At 43.7% G+C, this 26,275-nt stretch overlaps 1 protein-coding gene across 4 annotated transcripts in view; it reads right to left on the reverse strand.

The window, feature by feature from the left end:
• Positions 1–10,344: 10,344 nt before the first annotated feature.
• Positions 10,345–26,275, reverse strand: part of LOC101359291 (neurotrimin) — a 1,230,303-nt gene continuing 1,214,372 nt past the window's right edge. The window contains exons 7-10 of one of the 4 annotated variants that reach the window (XM_023734041.1): positions 25,310–25,461; positions 22,200–22,235; positions 17,646–17,678; positions 10,345–12,113 (exon numbers count right to left, since the gene is read on the reverse strand). In XM_023734041.1, the coding sequence (XP_023589809.1) occupies positions 12,013–12,113; positions 17,646–17,678; positions 22,200–22,235; positions 25,310–25,461 (322 nt within the window). In that variant the 3' untranslated portion in view covers positions 10,345–12,012. The remainder of the gene's footprint in view (positions 12,114–17,645; positions 17,679–22,199; positions 22,236–25,309; positions 25,462–26,275) is intronic. The other 3 variants (XM_004379316.2, XM_023734042.1, XM_004379317.1) reach the window with 3 other exon arrangements.

A 26,275-nucleotide genomic window follows, 5' to 3' on the forward strand; every position in this document is an offset into this window, starting at 1 on the left:
GAAGACCCTCCTGACTTTCATAACTGAAACCTGTACCGATGATTGTTAAGAAAGATGATTCAAAATGTAAGAGCACAATTTCTAGCCAATCTGTCAAAAGGTGACGCTTTCAATGATTCTACCTATTTTGTGATGTTGATATATACTGATGATTCTGTAACCTTCCTCATATTCCAGCAGACGTTCTAGCTCTGGCAGCATGCCTGTCCGCTTCCCACTTTTGTCCTTTTGAATATACGCCAAATAAAACTTTCTTTTTGCTTTACTAAACTGTGATGTTTTTCCTCTACAACGCCTGCTCGCATAGTCCTCTAACCTTATCTTTGTATGCCAGGGTTCCACGGTACACCTTAAAAAGGGTTAGTCTGACTCACCGTCACTCAGTAAAGCACCTCCGGAACTTGCCGAGGCTTTTACCTAGTATCTTCTTGGCTACTGCATAATTCAGGGCCTGTTTAAAGCAGTCACTTTCAGAGCCCGGAGAATATTCACAGATAAGCGCAATGAAAAGGATGCAGGGTGTGGCAGCCAGGCAAGATTAAATGACAGAGTATGTGAAAGTACTTAGTAAACTGCATATTGATACATGAGCACAATTTTTATTTTTGGTGGTATTATTAGTGTGTGATTGTACAGGGAGATAGTCCTCACTCACTGATTGTAATCCTGCAAGCCCCTGAATGTCCAAGCCAAACCATCCACATAAAGTAATGAATAAAGACATTTCAAACAAATAGAAAGGCAAGTGTTGTATCACCTGGTGGGGATTTTTCCCCCTATAACACAAGAAAATACTGGGATATGTTTAGAAGTTTATGACTCAGAGAGGAATAATGGTGACAGTAATACTAAAATCAGGAACATTTGGTTCAAACCACTTAGAGTGTTAGGAAATGAGGTGAGTTTAGTACCTTAAAAACAAACAAACAGATAAATAAATAAACACTTCACAGTAGCAGTTTGGAAGAAATGTTTTGTGCCTAAACATTTCACAGTTACCAAGAAATGTTAAAAAACGGTGGGTTACTCTAAGTAACCTCAAGTTCTTTTTGTTAAACAAGCTAAAATGAGTTCATCAGAGCCATAAGTAACTGGTGGTAATCAGAATGGCTACATAGGTTCTTATCACTATTTTCTCACGTATTTGATGTATTGTATATGCACGTGCCTGTGCCAAGACCAAGGCACAGGCACCCAGTGCAGGCCCACTGACTTGCTACTCCCATCTATTCATTCAACGAACACTGTGTATCACAAACTCTAGGAAGTGATCAATTAAGACATGCCATTTGTTTAGGTACCACAGGGAATAAAGGCTGTCAATTAAACTTTGGCTAAATGCCATTGGTTCTGAGACACGTCCCAGTTTCAAAGATTTTTAAGTTAAAAAATGTGCATAGTAGAATTGAATAAAAATGGTACTATTAAAGATAGTATAGGATAGGGATAAGCTTGTAGGCTTCAGAGTCAGACTGCCTGGGTTAAAATCCTTCACCTCTGGTGACCTTGGGTGCTCTCTGGGTCTGACTTTTCTCATCTGGAAATAGGATCATAGAAGAACTGTCCCTAGGGGGAAGTTGTCAAGATCAATTGAATTAAAATGAGCCAAAATATCCAAGAGGAGAATGGAATGATTTCTTTCTCTCTCTCTCTTTTTTAAGAAAACATCATTTCAGCAGCTGTGTGGACACTATAGGGACACAGGGAGACAGTTAGGGACAACTGTGGAATAGTTAGGGTCTATTTAGAGTAGTCCCAGCAATAGTGGGGCTTGAGTGAAGGTGGTGGTGAAGACAGAGAGAACTGGAATGTGGGTGATGAGCGAGAGGGAGAAGTCAAGGAGAGATCTTAGCATTTCTAGTATGACCCAAGTTGGGTGGTGCTGTTTCCTGAGACAAACAAAATTGGAAGAATCAAATTTTCTGTCTAGGACTTACTTGTTTTGAAAGATCACCTGAGAGACTAGAATATACATCCCTGGCCTTTCCCCTGGAGATGTAAATTCATTACACATTTTTATGGGTCAAGGAATCTCATTTTACATAGCTTCTGCAGTGATTCAGATGTACCACATTAAGTTTAGAGAACAGTCTAAGGCTTGGAACACACAGAGTTTTGTATTTATGAAAATCTACTTGCATATAATTGTGTATAAGTGTTGCAAAGTTTGCATTCAAGTATACATATGAAGATTCTCTGCACCTGAAACAATGATCGATCAAAATGATAAATATGAGAATACAGTTGGAGAGGATGGTTTTTGTTTTATTATTTTGTTAAGCTAGTCTTCCTTCCTACTTGAGGGCCTTTGCATGTGCGGTCACTATGTCCTATGTCCTTCCCCCACCACCCCAGCCCATTCAGTTAACTCCTCCCCTCCTTAGTAGACATGTTCCTTTCTGAATGCTTATGTAAATAAAAGGGTACCGATTGGAACAGCTTTGTGAAACTGATTTTTTCTTCTAGATTGATTCTTTTTGACACCTTGCTTCTTAGGTTATTAGTACAAACGACATAAAAGAGCAAACGACATAAAAGACGTGTAGAAATGCTATGAATGAAGATGTGTGTGAGTGTAGTTTAATGGGATATCTAGATTGAAGCCTTTCTTACTGATAGTTCACAGATATGCCTTAGCATGTCTGTGTTTGTTAATAAACCAACATAGACTATGATTGGATTCACAGTGTTCTGAAGCTCATGCAGCCCCATTCCATGGACTCCAAGTGACCGATTATTCTTTTATTTTTTTGAAGACAAGGAATGATGAGGCATTAATATAGATGCTCCTAGTGTGCCAATGTTTGGAAGAGAGATTCTGTATGTGGCTAGGCAAAAAGATGCACTGATGCAAAAATCACGAGAGGGCCAGGTGTATGAAGTATTTGTAAAACACCAGTGTTGAGGTCCACGAGAGAGGTCGCAGAAACACACATAATGACTTTACTGCCCTTGTGCTGTTGTGATGGGGGTGATTACTTCTAACGAGTGAATTACACCGCTGAATACTGATTTTCTTGTTCAGAACAAGGTTCTGGGCAAACGGTTTGTCTGACCCTCTTACATACCATGCTGTGCTAGTGCTGGTTCAGTCCACTTTTTAGTAGATGAGACATGTTTCACCCTTGGAGGGGGTGTGTGCTATACCCAGATCGTGAGGAAGAGAATGCTAGTGAAAAGGATGACGTATCCCAATATTGAGGAACTGTAACACTCAGGAGTGTTTGGTAAATTTAGTTTTATTAAATAAAATGTCCTGATCACCTTAGACCAAAAAGACATGGGACAAAAACAGTACTGATTGGATTTCCTTGGCCCACTGCGTGGTACGAGTGATTTGGCTGACAGGAAGGGTTGGTTATCAGTAGCTGTTACAAATAAAAGCACAAAAATGTTTGTTCTCATTTAGACTGGTGTAATTGTCAGTGTGAGGAACATATGCTGAGAAGAGTTACTTAGAAAAAGAGAGTTTGGGCCCAAAGAGATTGCACAGTTAGATCACTGCATGTTAGATACTTAAATGACAGGCTTCTCATCTAAATGGAACTCTCTGGGTTATCCAGGGGACTGCTGAACTTGGTTTATTCACTTAAATAGCAAGGCAGATATGCCACATTGCTAAGTTAAAGGATAGTGATTAATGCGTATATTTGAGAAATGCAAACCACCTGTGAGAAAAATCCAGGGGGAAACTTCACAGTAGGGATTTTTAATGAGGCGCTCATTGGTGGATTTGAAACAGCCCACAAATCACTTGAAAGTCTATGCAGAGCATTTTGTGTTCTTGTACTCCTGTGGATTTTTTTTTGTTCCGAGAGTATGTCTATTTTTCATCAGATTCTCAAAGAGCAACATAACATCCCCAAATTTGAGAAGCACAGCCTTTTTGATCTTTGTCATGACAGAAAAAAGAGCCTAGTGGTTGAGAGCCCAGCTGCTAAGCAAAAGGTTGACAGTTCGAATCCACCAGCTGCTCCTTGGAAACCCTATGGGGCAGTTCTACTCTGTTCTATAGGGTCGCTATGAGTTGGAATCGACTCAATGCCAACGGGGTTTTTGGTTTGAGTGTGAATACAAATAGCTCTTACATATTTTCCACAAAGTCCACATTTGCCTAAAGTTTTTCTCTGGTTTCAGTACAGGTTTTTCTTATATAAGGAGATAAATATGAACTAGGGAAAATTGTAGAAAGAGGCCCGGAGGATTTTAGTCCTCAGAAGGCCTTCTGAGACAAACTTCTCCAACATTCACTTCACCAATCAGGACACTGAAGACTTGGGAGGTGCAGTAACTTGCTGCAGGTCCCACAGCAAACCTGGGCGTGTGGGCTAAAAGACATGTCTTGGCTGCCTGTTTCATATTCTCTGTACTCTGTGGTGGTGTGTGCCATTCAGTCAATTCCAACTCACAGTGACCCACATGACAGAGTAGAACTCCCTAACAGGGTTTCCTAGGCTGTAATCTTTATAGAAACACATCATCACATCTTTCTCTCACAAAGCTACTGGGTAGGTTCAAATGCCAACCTTTGGGTTAGCAGACTGAGCTACCAGGGCTCCTTACTGTTACCATGTGGTTGTGGTTGTTGTGTGCCCTCAAGTCAATTCTGACTCATACCGACTTTATATGACAGAGTAGAACTGCTCCACGGGGTTTCCTAGGGTATAATCTTTACAGTAGCAGGTCACCAGGTCTCTTCTTCTGTGGAGCCACTGGTGGTTCTAACCTATGACCTTTTGGTTAGCAGCCAAGCACTTACCCATTTCTCAAGAAAATGGGTGAAAATTGGCATGTAATGCACATGCTACTTTTTTATGCAGAATTCAATTGTATTTTTCCAAGAGCCCATCTATGAATGGTGCTGTGACTGGTGAGCAAGGAGGCAAAATCTTGCATCTAGTCACTGAGAACTTATTTTTAGCACAACGGAACACATGTGATGTATGTATATGTAGACCCCTTGTGCCTATGTACTCAATGACAAGTTTTAACATTTTGGTTTTCTTTTCTATTTTATCATTTTATTTGTCTTGCTTGTTAAATTCTAAGATAAACACTTAGAGAAAAAGTAAGTTTGTATTTAACAACTATCATAGGGGTCCTGGGTGGTACAAGTGGTTTGCTATCGACTGCTAACCTAAAGGTTGGCGCGTTGAACCCGCACAGTGGGACCACAGGCGAAAGGCTTAACGATCTGCTTCTATAAAAGATTATAGTCAAGAAAACCCTACGGAGAGGTTCTACTCTATAACACATGGGGTTACCCTGAGTCTGAATCTACTCGATGGCAACTGTTTTTTTAAATATTGCTGTATGTCTAAGTTATTCTTTCTATGAGTCATCAAATTTGAGTGAGAAGAATTATGGACACTGGTGAAAAGTAAGTCATGGCACTGGCTTGAATCAGTGATAAGTGACAAGGTATTTCTTTTCTTCTTTTTTCTCTTTCTCTCTCATCCTTCTGAGAGAAGACAAGGACTTGTGGTGGTTGTCAACTTGGCTAGGCTATAGTACCCAGTTATTTAATCACAAGCTATTGTAGGTGCTGCTGTGAAGATATTTTTTAGCTATGGTTAACGTGCACAACCAGTTGACTTTAGGTTAAAGGAGATTACCCTTGGTAAATTGGGTGGGCTGCATCCAATCAGCTGAAGGCCTTAAGAGTAACAGCTGAAGTTTCCCAGAGAAGAAGAAATTCTGTCTCAAGGCTGTCACAACTCTTGCCTGAGATTCTATCCTGCTGGCCTGCCCTACAAACTTCAGACTTGCCAGTCCTCACAATTTGTGTAAGTCAATTTCTTAAAATTGCCCATATCGCATATATGCATATGCATATATACACATCCTTTTGATTCTGTTTCTCTGGAGAACACTAACTGATGAAGACCCTTCACCACATTTTTGCTAACATACAGAAGTATAAGAACCATAGCTGTTTGCTCTTTATGTTGTGCCAGGATGAAAAAAAAAAAAAAATTCTTCCAAGTCTAAAAACTTACAAAATGGAGGGGTATGATTTGATGGCTCCATCTGATCCCTCCATCAACTTTGAAAGTTAAGCTTCAGAAGAAACTGAAGCTTAAGATCTCGACTAGGGATAGTCCCCTGGGATAAAGAGCCCTCAGTCTCTTCATAGAGGCTTTTACAAATGAAACACAGAGTCTAGGGGAGGACTTAAAATTGAATCAACAATATGCAAATATGTCAAATGAAACCAGCACAAAGATTCCTGGGCCCTTGAGAAAACACTTATCAGGAACATGTGATATCATCACTGAAAACCTTACCTGGAGAACCCTCTTTTCATTAATATCTTGCATTATTTTAAAGACTCTTGGGAATACCAGGTGCATCTGTTTTGAAGAATTAATTAATTGCAAAAAATACGGCACACACAACACGCGTGCGCGCGCGCGCGCGCACACACACACACACACACAAGTATAAACACTTTGCTAGTGAGAACTCTGAAATTTTTGCCTAATCCCAATATATTTTACTTTCCCAGACTTTACAATGTGTTGCAGTTTGTCCTCTTTGTTTCACTTGTGTCATGTAGACAGCAAGACTAAACAGCAGCTTGAGGCTATCATCATTCCCCATTCCAGAAAAAAATACTGTCTGTATTAGACATAGCTCCTTTCTAAGGGCTGCAATGTCCATCTCTCAAGTTCTCCCTAAAGAGTCACATCAAATATCTGCAGAAATGGTGGCTATCATTATGCATTTTCCTTTCTTATGAACTGTCTAGAAACTAAGACAATTCATTGGTTGGTGAACTAGCCCAGATTCTCATCTTCAATTGTCATTTATGAAAAATGCTACTCTGTCAAATTATTCTTGAAGAAATCTTATAAAATCTGAGATCACTTAATTTCTGAATGCTAAAGCTAGTTAGCAATCTTCTAGCTTCAGCATTCAGAAATTAAGGAAAGGGAACCTCAAGTAGCTAGTGTGATAGAATCCAGACTGGAATCAAGGTTTATTGATTAATAATTTTGGCTGTATTCAAATTACTGCACAGATATTTAGAAATTCCAAAATCAAATATTCACTGGAACCAAGGTAAGTGCTATAGCCATGGCTGACTCATGTTTCTAGGAAGTTCAAATCAAGAATAATAATTAGTTTTCAACTAAGGCTAAAGATCTCTAAAGTATAAAAATTAACTCATATAACCTTGATGATATGCCAGAACCAGATATCCAAGTTATTTGGCAGCTTGCATTGGAGTAAAATCAACATTCAATAAATTACAGCCAAACTTGGTCTATATAAATAATGCACCAGACATAAATTATAATAAGTGATTTTTAACTCAAGCTTAGGAATTAGGGAATCTCTTGTACAAACAACTGTGCTGTTCTAATCACATGATAAGGATATAATGGGAGAAGTATGGAGTTGTGGGGGACAGAGGAACCTGAATGATGACCGAGAGATCTGTTATTCAAAAATCGTAGGAATGTTAGTTTGCATTTATTGCTTTGGATGGGGATAGAGTTGGAGATTCATGGAAATAGCGTTTGAATTAAGAACAGAGAAAGGTAAGAATTGATGTTTTGGAATGACTTGATTGAGCAGTCATGGGATGGCAGAGGACATATGGAAATACTACAATACAAACAAATCCTAATGAGCAGGCTCTGAACCAAATTAGTTCTGGGATTTAGTTTAAATTTGAAAGAAAAAAATGTGACAAGAGGTACTATTTAGTTCCTCTATCAGATAACGCTAGCCCCACTTATTTTAAGTCACTTCTGATGAAGAGTGAATGACTGACATGTGCATATGCATTTGGTCAATAGCAGCTCAATGACCTGTGAGCTCACCATGAGCAGAGACTATCTATTTTTCCACATCTCTCCTTTTGCATACACTTTTCTCCTCTAGTGAAAAGACCTCAAGTTCTTACCACTGTAAGAACAGATAATTGCTGTTTTGCTGAATTCACATTTTTCATTTTTTAATCAAACAAATCTACTCATAGATGGTCATGCCTCTGGTTGACTAGTGCTACTACCTTCCTTCTAAACACATGGTTTAGGAAGTAGAAGATGAAGATGGGGTCAGTCCAAAGATATGTGCTAAACTTCAATCCAATTTTAGTGTTAATTCATTTTCTAATTTATCTCCAGCTTGAAGAACAGTAACTGTCATTCTTCTTCTTCATCGTCATCATCATCACCCGCAGCAATAACCAACATTTATGGAAAATCAATTTGCAGTCCTTGGATAATTACTCAAAATGCTTCCAAGTAGACATCTGAACCCATGTGTAGAAGTATTTATGAGGAAAAATTTTAACGAGAGAAACTTAATAGTCACTGCATATTTGTGTTGCATATTCTGTTGAAATAAGAGGAGTGGAATTCTACAGGAGCATTTGGTTAGAGTTGATAGGGCTTGCGCATTCTCCACTGTCCACCTCCCACCCCCGTCTTATAGGGCTATTATGGGACAGAAATCAACCCTAAATCATGGTTACACCAAATGACATTCTAATGCTAGTAGTGGTGGAGGGATCCTAAGGTATGACAGAGACTTATTTCTGACACACTAGGGTACAGCACATTTGACATCTAGGCAAACCTGCAGGAATGGTCTTCCATCAGTACTAGTACCAAGATAACTACAGGCAGTATTCAGGATAATTTTCTTTACTCATTCTAATGAACACTTTCTTGCCAATCTCCTGTTTCAGGAGAAAAGGTAGGTCTGAGAATTATCTCAATAAGCTCCTATCAAAACCATGTCTTCCTTGGTTGAACTCTACATCTGGCTGAAGGCCTGGTAGGGTGAATGTCCTTTCTTGTGGACTCCACAGATGATCCTGTTAAAGACTGAAATACAGAAGATTGGGGTGCAGGTGGCCCACTAAACAGAAGGTGCGATAAAACCACTCTTGAGAGAGGATAGGGAGGCTTTGTGCCTGGTGAATCTATCAGTCATGGTGAAGCTGATTCTACAAGAAAAATGCTCTTGGATAATTAAAGAGCCACAAGACAAGACGGACTCTTACGTTGGCCAATAGGTAAAATTGAGTCCCACCCATCAATGCCTCCTTATAAAGTTGGCCATAACTGGCCAATCAGGCTGGGGAGGATAGTGATAGATTGGGCTAAAGTATGCTTGGTAAATATTTAAAAGAAAGTTCAGGTTTGAGTGGAGGTTGGCTGCTACTATGTTCTCTTGTCCCAACAAAGCTGAGGACCCTACTATTCTCCTCCTCTGGTGTCTTGGTACATTTTATTCAGATGGCTCTGGGCTCCTGTCTAGGAAATGGGCATTGCCTGTGCTCGTCCCTCTGTTACAGGAGGCATGATCTCACCCAGATCATTGGGTCAGGGTGTGCAGAGATGCTGGGCGTAGGAGAGCCAGGAAACATCACCACCCACACTAATCTGAAGGAGACCAAACTCTCTTGTCTTTAGCAATTCAGGGATATAACGGAGGAAGAATTAACACTAATGCAGCCAAAATCAGTGAGGCTTCAGGCTGTTCCAAACCATGCTGCCAGGAAAATTGGGTTATCTGGTAGTGGGTGGTAATTAGGACAGAGGGCAAGATAAAATGTGAAGTCAACAATCATTTCTCAGCTTTGCTAGTAGAAGCTGGAAGTAAAACAGCTTCTTTCCAAACACTTCAGAATCCTCTCAGGTACAGTTGACCCTTGAAGACACAGAGCAGGGATTCCTAAGCACCTCAGCTCTGATCTCATGTCTGCTTCTCAGCTACTTACTTAATTCCCAGAATCAATCTTGGAACAGCTTGGACTTACGTGAACATTAATTGATATTAAAATCTAACTTTCCTCTTGATTTATAGCTAGAGGGGAGGTTCAGTGGGGGCAGGTATGAAGGAAAGAGAGAATCCCCAAAATACTGGTTGATGGAATTATTCAGTATCAACCCAAGGTCTTGGGATTTTTTTTTTTTTTTTTTTTTGATAGTTCCACCCCAAAATGCTTACACCTAAAAACCGTTTCCCTAACGGGACTTGACATCCTTCCAGGTAAAGAAGTAAGGCATTTAAGCTCAGGCAGGGGTTACTGGAAGCTTGCCAGCCTCAGCCAGCCACCACCATCCAAGGGTGTTGGAGATGCAGTCCCCATCAAAATCACCCCCACTGTGCCTCTGCTAGGAGGACGATGGTGGTCTCCTGGCCTTCCGGTCTGTCATCAGAGCATGTCACAGAATGAACCCAATCCCACCTAAGAGGGGGTCTAAAGAACAACCAATTGAGGTGAGAGCCCATCCCCTTCCCTGGTCTCAAAACCAAGCTAGGCAGGCCTTCCTCCCCACACACCTACCCTCCACTTCAGAATGATGTACCACACCAAGGTGAAGAGGGACATGGAACACTTTTTAATGTCAAGTCAGAGACAACCCCTCCCTCCCATCTCCCCCAATCCCACTTTCCCTCATCACATCCAGGAGCCTGTCTGTTTCGCAGACTTCTGGGGAGGAAGAAACGGTTACCTAAAAACTGCATGGTCTTCTCTTCCATACACACGCACACAAAGATGGAAAATTAAATAAAATAAATCAAGAGGATTAAATTCTCCAGTGGTCACAAAGGCAGCAGAGATTCCCATAATGGGCTAAAGCAAGTGGTTACTGATTGCTTATTTGTTCAGTTTCTTAGTGCTTGTTAATGCCTAAGGCATGATGGAGGAGCTGCCAATTATGGTGGCCTTTGCCTCCAAGAGCCACATCTGGAAAGAGATGCTGTGCCTTGTATTAGCTTTTTTCTTTTTTCCCCCCCACTTTTTAGAAATGTCTCTGACATGTAAATAACCCAAGAAAATAAAAAGGCAGGAGCTGATTACACAATTACCAGTAAACTCTATCATCTTTTAGAAGACCAACACACAGCTAACGCCATATACAGCATGCAGTAATGTCTGAGAAAGGACCCTGCTGAGAAATAAAATGGCTAGAATTCTAACAAAAAAAAATATATGCATATATATACTGTATAATATATGTCATCAAAAGAAGCATAGCCAACAAACTCAAGATACAGTGTGGATCACTCTTTCCATTTCTAAACAGTATGTAGATAGCATAGTACTGTCTGCATTAAATGCCAGAGTAAGGAGGAATCTGTAGAGCTGGTGGAGATGTTGGTTAAATCATATATATTTTTTGGTGGATATGCCCAATTCCCCCGGGGGTTAATGCCCGGTGTTGTGGTCCACCAGTTGTAAACCTAGATAAGAAGTACACTATTCATGTTTAATGTTTAACACACATACTTCTCTTCACCCCTTTCTTTTGTGTTTTTTAGTTTTGTCTTGTTTTTGCACTAAGTTCTAGACTCATATCAGAAAATATAATTAATAAAATTAATAATGAATCAGAATCCCTTATTATCCATGACATCCATGTAGTAAAATGAAAAAAAAAGTTTAACAATATCTTTTAGAATTGTTGCTTGTGGGATTGTTGTTGCTGTCAGGCTGTCTTGTTTTATTTCCTTTTCTTTGTGTTTTTAAAATTTTGCATTTCATAACACACACAATGACGGCACAGTCCAGGAAAGGGCCTCCTGTGGCACGTTTGGGCCTGCACATATGATCTGTTAATCTCTTCTGACTGGCTGAATTTGGGATGATAGGCTCCAGAATTTTCCGTGGTGGGGGCACTTGAGAGAGCAGAGTGGCAGAGCCCTCACCCACCCTGGCAACAAGGAGGTCACAGAATGCAGCTTGTGGGTGGGTCCAAAGCTGGGAGTGTATTCTTCCCATGTGGGGAAAGAAAGAAACTCAGTGGTACCTAAGCATCTGCAAGGCAATTTTCAATTTCCTTTTTAACTTTGTTTCCCAAAGTATTCTTTGTTCCCCTCCCTCAAATTTATGTCCCTTTAGGCTTTGTTTCTCTGAATTTCACTGGATCACATCTTATTTAAAAACGGGGATGCGCTTGTTGCTGTCGGTGTTGTCGGTGTTGTTGTGTTGGTGGTTGCAGTGGCAGCAGCTTTTCCCCAGTGGGGGGAGTGACACTCACATCAAAATTTTAGGAGTAAGTGCAAGACCAGAAGAGGTAACAGCCAGATGCAGCCAGCCCTCCGCGACGTGCCATTGTTTACCTCGCTGACTGCGCCCGGGCCTGCGGAGAGAACACACCTGTCTTCAGTTGCCTGGCAGAGAATGGAAGAGAACCCCATCCCATCTCCTGATTGCCTGCCATCAGACTTTGACTCTGCTGAGGCATCCCTCTAACCGGGAGCATCTGGAGGTCCAGCTCCACACATCTGGAGCTACTCTGGAGATGAGCTCCCCTCGCTGTGGTCACATGGACACACTCTACAGAATGAGCAGCCTTCCCTGGCAACACAAGAACATGAGGCTCAGGTTAAAGTGTCCTGGTGGTCACTACTTCTTTGCTGTGTCATAACATACTAAGGCCACGGGTCACAGTCAAGTTTAAGAGGTGGCATGTAAGTGAATATCTTACATAAATCTTCAATGAAGTAACACCCCTGAATTGCTTGCACCATCATCCAACCAGTTTGGAGCACTGATTGCCCTATATGTGGACACACCCTCCAGCTGCCCAGCCTGTTGCTCATGAGAGGACTTGTTGGACGCAACAATTTGTCTTCCTGCTGCTGCTGCTTCTACCGCATCAGGCCCAGAGTCCACTCTGTCAACCACTGTATCTCAGGGAAGGGTGCTGGGCCTCCACCTGGAACAGCGGCCTCTTCCTCATCTGGATGAGGTAACAGCAGACCTAGCTGGAGTATCACAGGCCTGAGAGGCCAAAAACAGCCCACATGGAGTGGAGTTGGGTCAGGCAAATAAGCAGGTAGACTTCTGCAGTGCATGTGTAAGGAACCGAAGATTTATGTGGACACTAGGATGTAGAATCTGCCATGGTGTAAGTCAGTGCCTCCTAAGAGGCATGCACCAAACGGGCCTGTGGACAGATATTCTGAGATGGAGCCAAATACAGGAGGCAAGAGAACTATATGGCCATAAAATTCCCCAGAAGCTTCCCTATTGTTCTGAAACATAAGCTTTATGGCTACCTCAGTCCTTGTGGCCAAGAGCCCCCAAAACAAATGGAACTATGATTCATGAGTACTACACACAAGTTTGGATGCTCAGATGAAAAAGGTACCTAATGAACCAGGGCATCTTCTCAGATTGGACCTGCGTGGCAAGCACTGTTGCACTGAATTTAATGGAGGTATTTAAAGTTAGGCACATATTAAGTCCATGTCATCATAGAGGGGTAAAGAAACAAAGCCAGAACCTGCTTGCCTGGCTTGGAAGCTCAACATTGAAGATATGTCTGGCTAAACCACATCAGAATCAAATCAGGCTTCTTGATCCCATCAGGTCCTGGAACTCCTGCCCTGGAGGCACTGCTCATAGGATTTTATATCTTAACCCTATGGGACAAATCTCTGATTCTGGGAAGTGGCTAAATAGACGAGAGTTTGAAATGCAACAGGTCATCCAACCTCATGTTTCTCTGGTGTCTGGTTTGCAGTATCCTCAAGGCCAGAACTTGGTTGTACAAGTCCCCAAGATGAGAAGCACTGGAGATACCTATACTGCTTTCTGCCCTGCAAGAAGCTGAACTGATGGGCAACACAAAACTTAGGATATCTGCCACAGAACACCCTCCTTCTCCCAGTCCATGGTGAGACACAGGTGACAAGGAGGGTCCCTGAAAACTCCTGTAAAGCATACATTCAATTTCAGAGATACTTGTCATTTAGGATGGATTACTAATTGGCTGTGTCTTCTAAAATCTAACTCGATGGCAATGGGTTTTATGTTTCTATATAAACCACCACCATGGGCTCTCTCTTTATGTCCAGTCACTCTGTTATTTACACAGCATTCTTTGGAATCACAGGAGAGAAGCCACTCTGATGTTTTCAAGGATCACATCCTTTACCTTCTGGGCCACTCTTATATCCTTCCCACGAAGATGCTTGCCAGCACCTGAAGCTGAGGCTACTAGGACTTATGGGCTATTTCTGAGTCCATGGGAACCAGCAAGGCTCTGTGGGGTTCATGTTTAATCTAGTGGCTGCGGTCCGCCTTCCCACAAGTCCACCAGACACAGGCAATTCCAATGTGCCCTGCACATATGGTCCCCTGTGCTCCTGGCAGGACACACACCTCTTGGAACATATCATGGCTCTTTCATTCTTTCTTTTGTTTTTCCCTTCTAAACACTCACACACACAGCTTTGAAATTCACTTCTCCATTCAATCCCAACATCCCCTTTAGCCCACCCCATAACAAAGAAGACCCTGTGGTGAAAGACACAGGGACACATGCTCCTTTCTAGCATTTAGAGGTCCTCTTCTCTTCCCCATGTCCCCTCCTCTCAGGGTTGGCCAGCCAGAGGGCATCTCCAGGCAGAAGAATGCCACAAGCCAGGTGAACAGCCCAGCAGGGGACTGGCATGGTCATCATGGAGAAGTCTGAAAAACTTGTTCTCTGCCACAGGTTCCATGGCACAGCAGTGGCCGTGAGCAGGACATGGCCCGCTGCATGTGTACAATGACCCATGCCTCAGCCAGGTGCTCCCTCTGGAAACCGTGTTCCCTCTCACGGCCAGACCCTCCAGCTCCTTTATGGCTCTGCCCCCCACTGCTGAGCATCACAGAGAGCCTGCAGGGAGGGTCCTGACCTGGTCTGTCAGAAAACTCTTGCGATAGAAGGAAAGAAAAGGCCACGGAGAGCCCGCCAACTGGAGCCTCCTCTTTCTTGTACTATTATCCTGGGAAAGCTTTCAAGGCCTCTCTCTGCTCCTCACTGCTTGTCCAGCCCCACGCGGGGCTGCTGCTCACTGTGCAAGGCCACATCCAGCCTGCTCTCCTCACACTCCTCCATGGTCTCCCTCACTCTGCCTGCACCCTTCCCCTCAGCACACCCAGGGCACCTGGCCTGGAGGGAGCTGCGAGAAGGAGGACCACACAGGTCTTCACACATTTTCTGAGGGAAGGGAGCCCCCCTTCTATTTCCACAAAAGTTTCCAAGTTGGTCCTTGGACCTTCAATTTATTCTTTATGCTAATTCCAGGGTGATGTTTCTAAAATTTAAAATTAAACTGAATCCTCCAGCTTGTACACAAACTCAACTTCCTGGTGGAACACTATTTCATAATCTGCTTGCTATCTGCCCCTTTAGCCTCTCCTCTTGTCACTTGCAGTTTCTCGTTGTCCCCCGATCTCATGCAACACATCCACACGTGCACACGCATATGCTCACAGTGCATACACATTCACAATATGAACACATATATACACATACAGACGTGTACACACCCGTGCACACTCAGACACACACCCACATGTGCATACGTCTGTACACATGCACACACCCACACATGCATATACACAGGCACGTACGCACATACACAAGCACATATGCACACACCCTTGCATGCACATATATAAGCACATGCATGCATGTGCATACACGTGTACATATGCAGACGCTCACACATGCACTCTCTAGCCATGTTCTTGTTCCTTCCCTGCCCCTCTCCTTGAACCACCCATCCCTCCACTCCTTGTTCCGGACTGTGCTCAGCATCCATGTCCCTCTCCAGGCAGCTTTCCTTGACTCTCTCAGATGGACTCACAGCACCACACAACCACCCACTAAAATACGCCACACCCTGTATTACAATGCTCTGTATCTGTCTAAAGTATGCATTTCCTCCCTTCTGCTGGGAGCTCCTCAAGGGCAGGTCTGTGTATAAATGGGCTGGTGACAGGTATTCAATAAATGATTGTTGAAGGAAAGAAGGACGGAGTCAGAACATGGTGACCCAGGCTGACATTTCCATATTTCCTTTGTCTCTGTGTTTTTGTTTTTGTTTATTTTCCCTCATAATTGATACTGGGAGAAAAAGAAAAGATCAAACTAAACCAAACCAAAGCAAAAAACTCTTTTTCTACCTTGCTTTCTGCTTTATCTTTCTTTTCCAAACGCCTCTCCCCCTTGTTTTCTTTTTCCAATAAAATTCACTGAAAATTTTGTGGTTGAGGAAAATATAACTGTATCAACCAGGGTTTCAAATACAGTGCTTGCAGTTGGAAAGGTAACACAGCCCCTTAACGACCCTCATCTACCAGATGCAGATTATTAGCCCCCTTTTTAATACATGGAAACTGAACTTCACAGAGCTTAAGTGACTCTCCCAAGGTCCCCTGACTTCTGACTCAGAGAATGGGAGAACACAGAGGGTGGCATGGGGCCCGTCCCACCTGGACATTGTTTGATGGAGGGAACAGGACAGGCATCTAGCCTGCCCAACATGGTTATCCTGCCCTCGCCAGTACATGGAGGAGGCTCCAAGGTGAGATTCCAGTCGTCCTGTGAGCAGAGCCCTGGAAAACCCTGTGCTGGCCAGAGTGACAGCTCAGACATCTGCCTGGGCACAGGACACAGGGACGAGCCCTCCGTGCTTCTGTCAGCCACGCCTCTTTGCACATCCAAGGCCTTCATCACCTCTCTCTCATTAGGGAGCTGCAGAGGCCACAGAGACTAATTTGCAGGACTGTCAGGGTCCCAAAAAACTGTGATGAGTGTCAATTACCCATCGGAAACATCTGGTAGGAATGAAAGCCTTAAATAAGATGTGTTTTAATTGTAGCAAAGTGACTCATCCAAGAATCTCCCCCTTCCTTCCACTTTCCCTCCCTCCCACCACTTCCTATCCAGCTCCAAGCAACAGACAGAGAAAGAGGGACTGGGGTAATCAAAGGGCAGCATGCATGGCCAAGGTCTCAGAGATCATTGCATTACAGCATCGGAGTGCAAGAGGAGAGCAGTAATGTGCTCAGGAGACCAGGGACGGAGCTATTCTGGGTACCGACAGGTGCTCATTAGTACAACCAGCAAGGTAAATTAGACTTCTGCAGGTGGAAGCTACCCAGAGAGAAGGGGGTGTCCTTGGGGACGAGGTAATCTAAATTGACACAGAGATGGCCCAAGATCAGAGAGTTCCCACTGGGCTGCTTCCCGGGGTTAGCTTGGACAAGACAAAGGGGTTTCATGGGGTTAGCCTGCAGAAGAAGGGAATTCCTGGGGTTAGTTTAGAGAAGAAGGGGCTTCCTGTTGTTAGCTTGGAGAAGAAGAAGGGGCTTCCGGGGGTTAGCTTGGAGAAGAAGGGGCTTCCTGGAGTTAGCTTAGAGAAGAAGAAAGGGCTTCCTGGGGTTAGCTTAGAGAAGAAGAAGGGGCTTCCTGGGGTTAGCTTAGAGAAGAAGAAAGGGCTGCCTGGGGTTAGCTTGGAGAAGAAGGAACTTCCTGTGGTTAGCTTAGAGAAGAAGGCACTTTCAGGGGTTAGCTTAGAGAAGAAGAAAGGGCTTCCTAGGATTAGCTTAGAGAAGAAGGGGCTTCCTGTTGTTAGCTTGGAGAAGAAGAAGGGGCTTCCTGGGGTTAGCTTAGAGAAGAAGAAAGGGCTTCCTGGGGTTAGCTTGGAGAAGAAGAAGGGGCTTCCTGGAGTTAGCTTAGAGAAGAAGAAGTGGCTTCCTGGGGTTAGGTTGGAGAAGGGGCTTTCTGGCGTTAGCTTAGAGAAGAAGAAGGGAATTTGCAGGAAGGAGAAAATATTGTGCATACCCAATCCCCACCAAGGGAGCAGGACCTGAGCAGAAATATACCAACCTTTCCAAGGGGGCAGGGTTGTAGTTTTCACTTCTAAAAGAAATGAAAAACAAGCCGCTGTTAAGGTAGACAGAAATGGAGTAATGCACTTTGTCCTCAGATGGTTTTCTAAGAAGGAGATGGTGTTCCTGGCCAGGGCCTTCCCCATCCCTCCTGTGCTTGCCCTGTTCTTCCCTAACCACGCCCGCCCTTGAATGTGTACTCACTTTGGTTTACTGAGCAGCCAGTGCCACAGGGACATGTTGGGGACTGGGGAGGGAATATGAATGATGTTTCCAATGGACTGCTGGCCTGAGCAGAGCCAACTCATTCACCTTGCTGAGTAAGGGAGTCAAAGGTACACCCTTGGAACCTGGGGCCCTCCAGCCATTACTTCTTTGTAGACCAACTTTTCTCCTCTGGTCACCAGACTATGCCCTAAAAGCATGCAGGCTTTAATATTAAGTTGTCTGATAAAACAGTATGCTACAGAAGTTTGAATTTAGGTGCTCATGCTGTTTCAAACATAAACGTGGCTGACATTTAGCTACATGTTTTAACAATGGTGCTGAGGAGCCCGGGTCTTAGATACTACCTGACTTCTCTTGATATTCAGACTGTGTCATGCCGGCCATGTGTGGCTTTGTCTCTCAGAAGCAACCTGAGGCCACAAGACCCACATCTGTTCCACCAGAGCTGCACTTGCTGGGTCCCTCCCCTCCGTGGAAATGCCAGAACACTAGCCCTTCTCCACTGATTAGACAAGGAAAGACCCGTTTCCTTCACCAACTTCAAGCTATCAGAGTAAATTCACTTTTGCTGCTGACGGCACATGACCTGTCTGGCCTGCAGTGTGGTGATCTATAATCCTTTATTTCCTTCGTCAGCCAGGAGTCACTCCTGTTTTTCACTCTGGGCACAGACAGGATAGAAGGTGGCAGCAAAGCCGTTTGCATTCAGGTAATACATTGGGAGTCTACGTTCTCTCTGTAAAGGTCCTTATATAGAGAAGGAAAGAAAATCTACATGTAACTCAACCTAAACTCAACCAAAACATTTGCCTGAAATCAGATGAATGCATTCAACTCTCAAATGAATTTTTAAAAGCACCTGAGACATGATGTCCCTCTTGATTTAAGAGGACGTTAGCAGCCCTGAGAAGCCACCCTGGAGAAATAATGCTTTAAGGGGTGAGCCATGATGAAACTTTTTCTGATTCAGAGAAGATCTGATGCAAAGCCAGGGTGGTAGAGAAAGCTAGCGGTGATGGAGCCATGTCTGTGCATTGAGTGTTAGGAAGGACAGTTGCTTGGAGTGCTTGCTGTGGCCTAGAAACCAGTCCAGAACTAAGAAGTGGCTTGTTCATGAACTGCCTCATCTAGGTACCACTGCTAAAATAAGTCCATCTTCTTGTCACCAAAGCCAATACTTGTAGCTGATTCCAAGTCCCTAGGTAAGCACGGGACTGGGGTCTGATTCTGCTGGGCAGAGGAGGAAAGGTTTGAGGGTTGCTTTCATATCAGGAAATACAAACCTTCTAGGAGGATGAAGTGATTTTGTTTTTGCTTTTATGCGTTCTGTTACTTAGACTCATGTGCCACAGAAATGCTAACTAGGATTACCAGACTTAATTAACCATCTCTAATCCTCTGTGGGGAGGGATGGATCACCTGCCACCCTTGTTTCCTCCTGATATACAGAGCTTACTTTAGTCTCCTGTTCTTTACGTTCTTTAATAAATTGGTTTGATGGTCACTGTGAGGTTCACAGGCAATAATCAGCTGACTTTCCCACTGATAGCATCAAATCCAACTCAATGCCTCAGAGATAAAAGATGCAGCCGCTGAGCCTGCAGTGCAGGCAGGCACACTTGACACTGCAAAAGGTCCCTGAGGAGTGGTAGTGCAGGCCTGAGTCCTTCTTTATCATGGTGAGTCCCGCACCACGACATGTTAACACCAGATGCCGACACGCAGTCTGTTGTGTTTGCAAAAGAGGGGCAGAGAAATATTTCAAGGGTCACAGAAAATGCTGAGGAGAACAAATTTCTCTTATCAAAGTCCTTCTAGTCCATCCAGATATTGGTAGCAAAATAACTTTGAACTTCTCTTAAAGTCAAGTGGTTCCTACCAGTGAAAATCCTGCATTCATATGTCTGACTTCTATGAGCTTAACTTGGGGGTATTACCTGAGGATATAGGTCATTCTCTAGTCCATTCCATGGTAACCCAAATGGTTAAGCACTCAGCTACTAACCAAAAGTTTGCAGATTTGAATACACTCAGAGGAGCCTTGGAAGAAAGTTCTGGTGATCTATTTCTGAAAAACTCAGCCATTGAAAATCCTGTGGAGCAGAGTTTGACACACATAGGGTCGCCATGAGTTGGAATTTACTCAATGACAACTGTACTTTTTGGTTCTATTCCGTTCTTTTTTGGTTATATCCCATTCAACACTAGCAAAGGAGGAGAAAAAACGATGAACACAGCTGAATGACGTAAATGCCTCTAAGTGCAAAGTCTGTTTCCCTAAAATATTCCAAGCTGTACAAAGGAGTCCAGTAGCTACAGTGAAGGCCACACTAATCCAAGTCTCTGAAGGTTCCAGGTGTCTACAGCCTACAACTTCCCAGCCTGACCCACTCACACTGCTCCCAGTGGGGAGGTTTACAGGGTAAGGGTTGGGCATGTTCAGAAACCAGAGCAGAAAGGTGACATAGTGATCATGTCACTCAGAGTCCTCACTTCCAAGCAGAGGGGAGTGAGAAAGCCAGCCCAGCCCAGCTTTTTCTCAGCAGGGTTGAGTCTGCTACTAAAGTCTCCTGCCTAACTCCATGCTCTGAGGCCAAGCAAAATTATTTTTCTTCCACTTTGGTTGTTTCTGTTGTTGTTTGGTTTGGTGTGGGATTATGGTCCCTGCATCATCTGAGTACACCTTCAGTTAAATACTAGTTCATTGGAAACTGCTGCCAGTTTTAAAATCTCCCATTTGCTCTGAGAATGAAGACCTATCTAAGTGCAAGATTAGCCAAGTAACTTCTGAAAGCATATCCTGTAGCATCATCTGCCCCAGCTTCTGTCTCTTGTACTCTCTTCTATCGTTTATGTTAGTTACTGCCTAATGCTCTCTATTTTAGTTCTGTGAATATGCCTAGCACAGGGGTTCAATAAACATAAGTTGAATCATAAGTTGAATCTGAATGCTTCCATTGACTTCACTTTTTTTTTTTCTTTCCATTGCTGTGCTGCACTTTCCTATTCATGGCTCATCACCAGGCTACTACATATCACTAAGGTAAATAATGCAGCCCTGATTTTTTTCATGATAAAAGTATTTTCCTCATCTGTCAAACAGTTTCCCATACAATTCATTTCCTTCCATTTCCTCTCCTACCTTCCATATCTCATGCTATCTTCCAATGAGTGTGTGTACAGAGTGTTAGGGAGGAGCAGGGTGGGTTCTGGGTGCAGTGGGATGGGGATGGTCAGGGGTGGGAGGAAGGTGGGTGAAGCCTCACCCCTCACTGTCCTCACTGCTGCCTTTCTGCTGTGCTCTTGCTCTCATGAGCACTGTCCTCATGATAGCTAATGATGCTCATGCAGTACACCTTTTCTTCTACTACTCTGCCCTGGCTCCTTTAGGCTGAATACTTAGTCACGGTCTTCATGAATCACTCCTGTTAGGCTAGTGGGCCTTGAGAAAATCTGGAAGGGCTGTGCAAAGAGAGGCAAGATCTGTAGGAGTCAGAAAGGGGAAGGGCTTGAAGTGGAAGAGAATGAAAGGGGGCTGAGAAATGAGGTAAGGAACCCTATAACGTTATACTGAGGGAAGTCTATCTTTCAGCTTGATCTGGAGATTAGACTTTAGTGATTCAAATGCATCTAATAGTTTCAAAGCCTTTTAGATATGTGTTCTCAGTGAAAGTCTAACAACTCTGTAAGGTAGATAAAGCAAGAATCATCAATTACGTTTTGTAGAGGAAGCGAGTGAGTCTAAATAAGGTTGAGTGACTCGCATGGGTACAGAACTAAGTGACAGGATCTAAACCAGAACTCTGTGGCATTCCACTGTCCATCATTGCTTACTGATGGCCAGCAGGCTACACCCTCTCTTCTTCTCCCCTAAGAGAACTTAGTTGTGAACCAGTTGATACATTTTATGGAATATTTGAACTGTTATGTACATGAGTTTGATTGTATTGCTGAGGGGCCATCAATAGGACTCTTGTAATAAAAACTTCTCAGTGTGATGGAGTTGTTTCCCTATAGGTTCATACTCATTCATTCAACCTTTCACTGTCACACTGATTTCTGGATTGGAGATTTTAGGGATAGTTTCTTTCCCTTTCTCCCCCCAGCCCTCCTGGGGAAGTGTGGGCAAGGGATAAACAGAGAGAAGTGAGCTTCCCTGGAGTCTCACCAGTTCCAGTAACCTCTGTGGATAACCTTCCACTGCCACCCCTCAAGCAGCTTTACAGATGGGAGCCTCAGGTGATGCACAGCAGGGGAGAGGGAGGGGATTGGGGTTCTGGGGTAGAGGGAGGGGAGAGAAAACATAAAGCAAGGGAATACTGACCTTGGAACAAAGTTGAGCTTGTAGGCTCATTTAGTTCTAAATCAGGTGAGGGACATATGGAAGAGAAAAATGAAAACAAACATGTATATTATATACAGCACCTATATATTTGTCATATATAGTTTGTATACTGCCTTCACAAACATTTCTGGAGGAATGGATAAATAAAAGAAGATACAAAAACCAAAGGTGAGAGACAAGGTGAGCATGAAAAACACTGAAGTGCTTTCTGTTTCCATTCTTGGATGCAGCAGTTGGGCAGTGAGGGAGCTGGCCACTCTGCACGTTGTCTAGTGCAGATGGGTTTACTCTTAGTTTGTGCTGAGCTGAGGTATGGATTTGGGAACAAAGGACAAACACCTCTTTTCCAGCTGAAATTTCTCTACCATGCACCCAGCCTGTGTTTCACCTTGGGAGAGCATGTTCAAGAACCTGATCCCACGACACCAGGGAAGGGGCAAGGTTCCCAGAACCACTGTGATCCAGGATTATGAAAGCAGACCTTTTGAAGTCCCCTGTAATCTCTGCAATCTCAGTGGACAGGTGCTCAAAACTCCTATTGGTTCATGATAGGAAGGGCCCTACTCCCTGCTCCTGTTTTACATGAGTACCCTCAATGATATTGACCATGACATCAGTCTCCCAGCACTAACCATTCTCCCATGGCTATGTCCAGGTCAAGTGGACAGAGGGTGTAGTTTGTGGGCAATTTGGTGGCGAAATGACTATAATCTAGCTGGCCTTCTACAGGAGAATGAACTTCATCACTAAATTCATGTATTCCCGTCAATAAACGCTGCTTATCTTCCTGATCAAGTCGGCTTGATGCCTCTGAGCTGAGGAGTTTTCTAATAATGGAAAATTCCCTGCAGATTCATATTTGTAAAAAGGCCTCATCAATGGTGAGCCTCAGTGATGAGTGGAGGGCCCTCAACAGTGTTCAGATTAGCCCAGGCTAGAGCAGAAGGGCTAGAAACACCCATTCTGCACATCAGCTCGGTTTCACTAATCCCATGGAACTCTGACACCAACGGAACATTTCTATGAGATGCTCCTCAGAAATAGTCTCTCAATTGACGTGAAAAGATAGTTTCTGAGGTGAATAAATTTGAAAATGTTGCAAACTTTCTTTCTTGAGATTTAGCAAGGTGAAGGCTCCAAGAATTTCTGTATTAAAGATAATTCCCACACATATCTTTTTTATTTTTGTTTGACCCAATCTTTCCTAAACTTATTAGAAGATATACTATCTCTGGACTCCTGAAAACAGGATAGGTAGGGACGTCCCACATGATGCCCTCGTGTGAACGCCAGCAGACCAATGCGGGTGGGGGGAACAGAGATTTTAACTGCCACACAAGGGTCTGATGAAAAGAGCAGATTTATGACACGTCTCACTGCTTTCCTTGTCACAAATACGTTATTTCACTCCTAAAAGGAAAAAAAAGTTTGCTGTTTCTTCCTATTCTCATCTTGAGATGACTTCAGAGAAAGAGGCCAGGGAATTAGACAGCAGTGATAAAGCCGATTGCAAAAGCCCTTCATGCATCCAAATCAGAAGAAAGATGAGGTCACAGGAGAAGGAAGACTGTTTACAGGAACGAGGACTGCTGTGGGTGGGGGGCAGGACTTGGGAAGGGTGGAGGACAACCAGAGAGAACCATAGCTGCAGGGCCAGGGAAGAAGGGGGCACTCCTTGCTAACCTGAGCCTTCAGTACATGCAGACAGACATCTGCCAAAAAGCAAAGAAAGTCTGACAAATGTGAGGGGCAATTACGACTATCCGTGTGTGAGAGATGTCAGGCAGATCAATCTCTCCCATCACAGCTCGGCCCATTCTGAGTACCAGCTCTGGGATCAGGGTCGCCTTCACCTTTCCGGCCTCTAGTTAAAGCTGGGCTTCACTTTATGTGCAGCGCACAGGCTGCGGGTGTGCCTGGAAGCAGGGAGTGAAGGATGGAGCGGTCCAGGCTGATTACTCAGTGCAAGCTGAAGGCGCTGTGCTGTCTGTGGCAGGCATGTGGCAGGGGTTGGGGCACTGGGAAGCTATGGGATTATTGAGGTGTTCCCAGAATAAAGGAATTTTCATTTTGCCAATTATCTGCTAAATTCCTAATCCCCCAGCCCACCCTCACATACATGAATGCTTGTTTAACATGGGGGACTAGAGGAGTTGATTTGAAAAGTCCTGAGATTACTGATCTTGGTGGGGTACAGAGGGACTTGCCCAAAAGGTCATCAGAAATGAATCATGTGGCCTGTGGGAGGATCCACTTCTTCCAGGGTGAGGACAAGCACCAGATCCCCGGAAGCCTTGCCTGATGACACAGCTCCTCAGGGTGACTTCTGTGGAGTCACTCCACTCACAGGAACACAGGCAACCAGGGGTCTAGAAGGCAGTTCTCATTACATGCTTCAGCTATCAATAGAGCTGCAAGATGCATGATGAAGGCACAGCATTTGCCTGCCTCACAATTGTCCCTCAGTAAATGTTTGTTTAATGAACTGATGCGTGTATAGATGGGTGGATCTGCCAAGATGGTAGACCACACCCTCTGACATAAGGAGAGCTCAGCAAATCCCATTGCTCTATTATTCTCCTTCTGAAGTATTATTCAGGATCCTAAGGCCCATGAATCATTTTTATAAATACAATTCAGTTTTTCTTATGTCTCAATGGCTGGAAAAGAGAACATTTTACACTGATTCAGTAAACAAAGAATTGAAATAGAAAATGTTCCTCTCTGGTCTCTTTGCCATTATACCAGTTATAATTCCCAAAGCCAACTTAGGGGCTATCACTGAAGAAAAAAAAAGTAAATGTCATCCCAAAGTTCTTTTTCCTATTTGAGGATCTTCCCCATAAAATGAAACACTTGCATGAACATTCTAGTGCAGTTCCCTTTTCCCCCTCCCAGTGTCTACTTTTACACAGACACTACTTCTCTCCCTCTCTCTCCTCTTACTCATTCTTCTCACTCACTCACCTCTGCCTAACTTTTATTCTCTGATACTTCCTTTTTTGTACCATCTGTCCCAACACCTCCCCTCCCCCCACCCCTCTCCACACCCAGCCCCTTTGACTGCCCAGCTCGGGGCTCAGTCTCACCAAATAGTGTGATGCTGGCATTAGTGTAGCCCAACTTATTGGAGGCCACACAAGTGTAGTTCCCGTAGTCATGCTCAGAGACATTGTAGAAGATGAGTTTCGAGAGGAATGGTCTGTTTTCCACTTTGACCCCCTTCTTTCCTTCAATCAGTCTGAGGCAAACAAGAGGGAGACAAAAAGAAGAGAAAAAGGACCTGGTTATATTTCCCTCACAGGAACAAGATAGACTCTGGAATTAATGATCTTCACATTGCCTGCTTTCTGACATCCTTATGGCCACTGTATTTTCCTCAACTACACAGTAAGTTCACATACATAATTGTTTTTCTCTATTTTATGTGTGTGCAAACAGATGTGTCCTGTCAGGATGTGTTGTCTCCCCTTACAGACATTTAAGTTCTCTGAAGGCAGGTGAAGCCTCTTTCCTTGCTTTGGTAACCTGTCAGTTATAGCACAACAAGTCTAATGTGCCAGCTGTGACAACTACAACAATATTATCCACTAAGTAGTTGCTCAAAAGTGTGGGCTTATTGGATGTTGATGATGATGCTAATGAAGATGGTGATGGTGATGGCAACTATGATAATAAAAAACTCAAACTTCAAAGAGAAGAACAGGGGGCGTGGCCAACATGGCGGAGTAGTTAGATGCTTGCTATATCCCTCTTACAACAAAGACCTGGAAAAACAAGTGATGTGATTCTATATGAATATCTAGGAGCCCTGAACAAGGCAAAGTTGAGGAATCCGTCCAAGTGATAGAGGAGAGGGAGATGGTTTAGAAGAAGTGAAGAGTGCCGGAGCGGCAGCAGCGAAACTGCAGCGCTGCAGCCAGGCAGGTCCCTAGTGAAGCAGGCAAACAGCTGTGCTGTGTGCGCGCTTGGGAAGCAGTTTCCACATCGAGAGAGACCCGGCAGCAGAGACTCTGCTTGGATGCTCCGAACCAGTGAAAAGCAGCTCCCAAGTG

Source organism: Trichechus manatus, unplaced genomic scaffold (assembly GCF_000243295.1).
Source record: "Trichechus manatus latirostris isolate Lorelei unplaced genomic scaffold, TriManLat1.0 scaffold00064, whole genome shotgun sequence".
NCBI classification, from domain to species: Eukaryota; Metazoa; Chordata; class Mammalia; order Sirenia; family Trichechidae; genus Trichechus; species Trichechus manatus.